Source organism: Passer montanus, unplaced genomic scaffold (genome assembly GCF_014805655.1).
Source record: "Passer montanus isolate IOZ18808 unplaced genomic scaffold, ASM1480565v1 scaffold110, whole genome shotgun sequence".
In the NCBI taxonomy this organism is placed as follows: Eukaryota; Metazoa; Chordata; class Aves; order Passeriformes; family Passeridae; genus Passer; species Passer montanus.
In genome coordinates, this window is record NW_024357614.1 from 1314196 (window position 1) to 1319349 (window position 5154).

At 43.4% G+C, this 5154-nt stretch overlaps 1 protein-coding gene across 5 annotated transcripts in view; it reads left to right on the top strand.

Moving 5' to 3' along the window:
* Nucleotides 1–4837: 4837 nt before the first annotated feature.
* Nucleotides 4838–5154, top strand: part of DMXL1 (Dmx like 1) — a 76829-nt gene continuing 76512 nt past the window's right edge. For 2 of the 5 annotated variants that reach the window (XM_039730999.1, XM_039731009.1), the window contains exon 1: nt 4851–5053. In XM_039730999.1, coding sequence (XP_039586933.1) covers nt 4967–5053 — 87 coding nt within the window. In that variant the 5' untranslated portion in view covers nt 4851–4966. Of the gene's footprint in view, nt 5054–5154 lie in introns of all 5 variants that reach the window. The other 3 variants (XM_039731031.1, XM_039730988.1, XM_039731020.1) reach the window with 3 other exon arrangements.

The following is a 5154-nucleotide window of genomic DNA, read 5'->3' on the forward strand; positions in this document are numbered from 1 at the left end:
TTCTCCAAGGCCAGATGGAGCTTTCCAGGTCTACACAAAGAACTGACCCAACCAGACACATCTTTGCAGTGGTGAAGAGAGCCAGGCTCAGTCTTTTCCAGGATACTGACTACTGCACCATGGCACAAAATGTGCCCTGTTCACGTAGGACAGATGACATGTGAAAACTCACTGGTGCATTTGGAAGTCATCACTATTTAGCATTTGCAGTAGGACAGGACCTCTACATGCCAAACAAGATCACTCTCAACCATGCATTGTGTAATCCACCAGAGGATATTTTGCACAGCAGCTCCATGCCAGAGCAGCCCTCCTGGCTCTCCCAGCTCTGTTGTGGTGCAGAGCTGTATCCTGAGAGCAGCCTGCTGGAAAGTGATGGGTGGACCTGTCAGGGCCCCCCACTACTCTCATCTCTTTATCTCAAGAGATAAAGTCCAGCTCAACATCTTCAGCTGTCAGGGATCACAGAATATTTTATAAATTCATGGGGAAGGAGTGGACAGTTAATGTACTATCCACCAGTCCTTTCATGACTTCAAAAGTAGCTTTAATCTCAGTTATGTGAAATGAATGTAAAACTCTGTATATGAATGGAAATTTTAAAAGTCTGTTAATTGTTAGCTGTTAATTTGCAAGCCTGAGTGATCTAGTAATTGTTGATTTTTACCTTAGAATCAACTAGTTATGATACTGTCTGCTGAAACCAAAGAATCACCAAGAGCCAAAGAAATCTGAATTTAATAAATCAAAACATCTTTACTAATATCTTGTAAAAAAGGATACCAGTCAGTATATATCTCCCTCACCAAGTAAAAGGCCATATCAGATCACTGAAGTGAAAGGCAATGTACTGCACTGTACAGGAGATTTGACAGCAACATTAGCTGTTACAAAACATTTTTCACCAAATGAAAACTACATTTAAAAAAACAACAAACAAACAAAAAAAAAACCACAAAAAACAAACAAAAAAAAAACCACCAAAAACCAAATATCACTCTAAGCTTCAGGCTACAAATAATGAAACTTGGGGTACTGAAGACATGAATAAAGCAAGCTTTTTGGGGAGAAAGGTTTCATAAAGTGGTCTTCTGTTTAGAGTCTCACTACTAAATGCCAATATATATGTATTTATGCATTTCACATTTTCTGAAGATTCTATGGTATGTTTTTACTGTTTTACACTTTTAGAAGTCACAAAAGCTCAAGAGGAGAATTGAGTAGTTCTTCAAGTGATTGCCAGTGTGATCACAAAGGGAGAACACCATATCTTGAGGAGATCAGTAAGGGCTCTTCAGTCTTAACCTCACTAAGGTCCACTTTTGCCTTGTGTATTCACAAACCAAAGGAATGCTGCAGAAAGATCAACAGCAGCAAAGACAAGGTCAAACAGTGTATGAGGTGGCACAGCTATTCCTGGCTGCAGTGCATTGGTTTTTTCATGTGAAAGGTAAAATATAAACGTAAAATATATCTTACCTTCCTGTAGCTAATTATTAAGAAATACAGGAAGAATACAACATTTTCTAGTACCATAGACAAACTCTAAACATGCCACTTAAAATGCCAGCTTCTTTCAAGCTGCCTGTATATCATTGACATAAGTGGCCTCACCGCTGTTAATAAGTGACTCATGGATGTTTCTTGTACAGAAAGAACACAAAGTATGTCATTGTAATTCTGCAAGTGAAATAATTTACATATATATATATATATCAATTTTGTACTTCATTACACTGAAGAATATTGTTAATGTGGATTTGCTGTGCAGATGTGCAATTTTGAATTTAGAAGAGACTCATGGGAGTATGATTTAAAATTCTCATTTAGACTTTCCTTGGATACTGTCAGGAAATATATGAAGGATTTACTAATGAGAAGTGTGTATGCATATACTTGGTATTGCTTTATGCAGCATTTAGGGGCCTCGTTGTTATTGAAAAAGTAATACTTTTCTCAATAATCAAAAAGCAGTAAATTGTTCACTTCCAAGCCCTTTTGTACATGCAAAAATGCTGCAGTTCTGTCAGGTTTTCAGAACAGCCACAGCCACTGTGTGTTAAAGTATTGGGAAATTAGTCCTTCCTGATCTTCTAATACAGATACCATTTCATACAGTTCCCTTTAAAGAAACAAAGTCAAGGACTGAGTGAGCATACTCATTAGTAATTGTGAATGACAGAAGTCATCAGATTGCGAGAAGAACTTCAGTTCCTGAAAGATTCAAATGAAGAAGATTTACTGAGGTTAGGGGGGGAACAATGAAAAGGAGTTTATAATGGTACTTTATAATACTGTAGGTTAAACTCAATGCCTATTCTGTTTTTTTAATTCTTCTGAGTGAAAGGCAAACCCAAGATCTTCTTAAAAGAAGAAAACATGTTTATTGAGAAGGTGAGGAAATATGCAAAATGAACAAAAAATATGTGAAGAAAACTGTTGTTGTAACTGTTAGCTTTCTGAGCTTTTTTCTACCTTTGAGAAACCATTGAGTTTTAAAATTCTGAGCTAGACCAACTTACATGTTTTTGTCAACAAGACACTGTACAAATACACTTTTAATTGTATTAAACAATTTAAAGCTTTTCTTTTTAAATGCCAGTGTTCTACAATGCATTCACTTTGATGTTATAATAAAATATACAGTAGATAATGTGTCTGCAGCTGAATTCATAGATGTTGCAGAAGTGAGGAGGGGCATCAATCAAACTGCAGGACACATGGCTGGTCCTGCCATTCCCCAGGCTAAGAAGTGGAAGAAGCATAGCAGCCGTGTCAGGGATCAGCAGTGAGGTGAGGTGTGAAAGTCCTGCACTACTGCACATTGCCAACAGCAAATCTGGGAGGAGGAAGGTAATGCCCTATTCCTGTGGGGATGGAAGCCCTTGGATTTATACACCTGACAGGTCATTGCATAGGCTGTCACTCTATACACAGGAGAGAGAACACAAGTTAATGTCCTATAAAGTAAGCCAAACATACTAATCTGAGTAGTGACAAAGGTCAAATTCACTTAGAAAGGAAATGAGAAGTTCTGTAGTTTCTTAGCATACCAGCATGTTAGGATGTTGCAGTTATAAATGTCTTACTATGTTGTAAATAGATATAGATTAAAAAGCAGTTATCAACTGCAGAGTAAAACTCTTCCTTTCATCATTTTTGTTGGTGTCCTGAGTTTCCCCTCCTTCCTGATTGCTTCACCTTCCTCAGACAGGGGTCTGGGATTGCTGTCTAGTATTAGCCTGCTCTTTCTTATGTTATACTGCAAATCCTATGAGCTTTACACCTGTGGATTGAATAAGACTTGAAGAACCAACATAGATCTGCAGTACCTCTGACTTCTTCTGTCCAGTGTATTCCAGATCAGTCCTTGTGGAAAGAAGTCCCAGCTGGCTGCAAGCAAAGTCAGAGCAGTTCACAGTGTGAGCTTAGAAGTAGCTGGTTGTGCTGAAAATTGCAGATGAGAGTCTCCTACTGCTTTCAGTAATAATACACTTTATTACCTAAAACCCAATGAACAGAATTTTTGTTACCTTAAAAATTCACTAAGGTTGATTTTTGAGATTTTGCAGCTGGCAGAAGAATTAAGATCATTTATCAGTGACCAGCATGCCTTGCAAGAGTAAGATCATTACTCATTGACAGAATACTTTCATAAGCTTTTTGATCTTTTGCGAAAGAAAAGTGATTAGGGTTACAGGAGTTTATAACTTTCCTTGGAGGAACATCTACATACTGAGATTGCCAAACCTGATGATTTTTTTCTCATATCAGAAGACTTTAAAAATAAGAGATGTCTTTATTTAATATGCATGAATTATCATCAGCAATTTGTGTTATGGTGACATGCTTGTCAATCTGTTTTTCAAAGGATGCAAAGCTTATATTTACTAAAATTATGTGTAAGACATAATGCCCAAAAGTGTATGAGATTGACCTTGCTTATGCAGAAACGCAGGCATTGCCATCTACAGATACACAGTATCACTTTATAAGTATTCGGGGATGTGGTACACAAAGTTATGCCTAACACCGTCAAATTATTTTAATTTTGCATTTTTTTCTTGGACGAGCTGGTGGGCAGAAAGAGGATCTAATATTTGATACAGGGATAATGCAAGAATGAAAATTGATGTGGGACCTGTAATTTACAAGACAAAACACTTGTAATGCTGAAGTTTCCTATGAGAAATTGATGGAAGACTAAAAACTAGGTACAGTGGAAAGAAATACTATAAAGTTCTTTAAGCGTAGCAGAGAGAATGGCCAGGCTGCCTCACAGCTGGGCGACACCTCAGCTTGCCGTAGCTTTGGCGCCGAGGAGCTGCCGAAATGGCGAGGTGCGCTGCTGGGACGGGCGGCAGAGGCGGAGGGCACGCTGCCGGCTCTCGTCGGGCCGGACCGGCCCGCGCCCACCGCGCCCGTGAGCTGCCAGGCGGCTCCCGCGCCCCCTCCCTTCAGCCGGGCGCTGACAAGCCCTGCTGCCGACAGCCACTCTGAGGTGCAAGCGAAAACGTTTTGTTCCCCTGACCTCGGGGACGCAAGACTCCTGTTCCACGTGCTTCCTCTTGTCACGGCCCGGTGGGAGGGCGGCGGATGAGCCCCTGCCCTTGTGGAAGGGGCTGGCAGAGGATGCGCTCGGGCTCAGCGCTGTCGGCCCGGGCGGGCGGGAGGCGCAGCAGCCCGGCAGGTTTCGAGTCCGCTCCGTCACCACCGCCTGGCTCCAGCGCGGCGGCGGCGTTTTCCAGCTCTGTTTTGACAGCACAGTCGGATATTTAGTCGGGTTATTTTAACAGGAAAGTCGAGTTCCCCACGGGGCGGACGGAACCCTCAGCCCGCCCCAGGGACGGCGGCCGGGCCGGGCCGGGCATGCGCGGCGCCCGCTCCGCCCCCGGGAAGCACCGCCTCCGCCGCCGCCGGGCGCGGGGGGACGAGCGGCGGTGGCCGAGCGGCCGCGCCCTCCATCATGAACCTGCACCAGGTGCTGACGGGCGCCGTGAACCCCGGGGACAGCTGCTTCTCCGTGGGCAGCCTGCACGACCAGCCCTTCACGGTGAGCGTCCCTCGCCGCAGCCGCGTCGCCTCCGCAGGGCCCGGCGCCGAAAGCGGCTGCGTCAGGCGCGGCGGCCGCGGGCGGCCCCGGGCCCGGGGCTC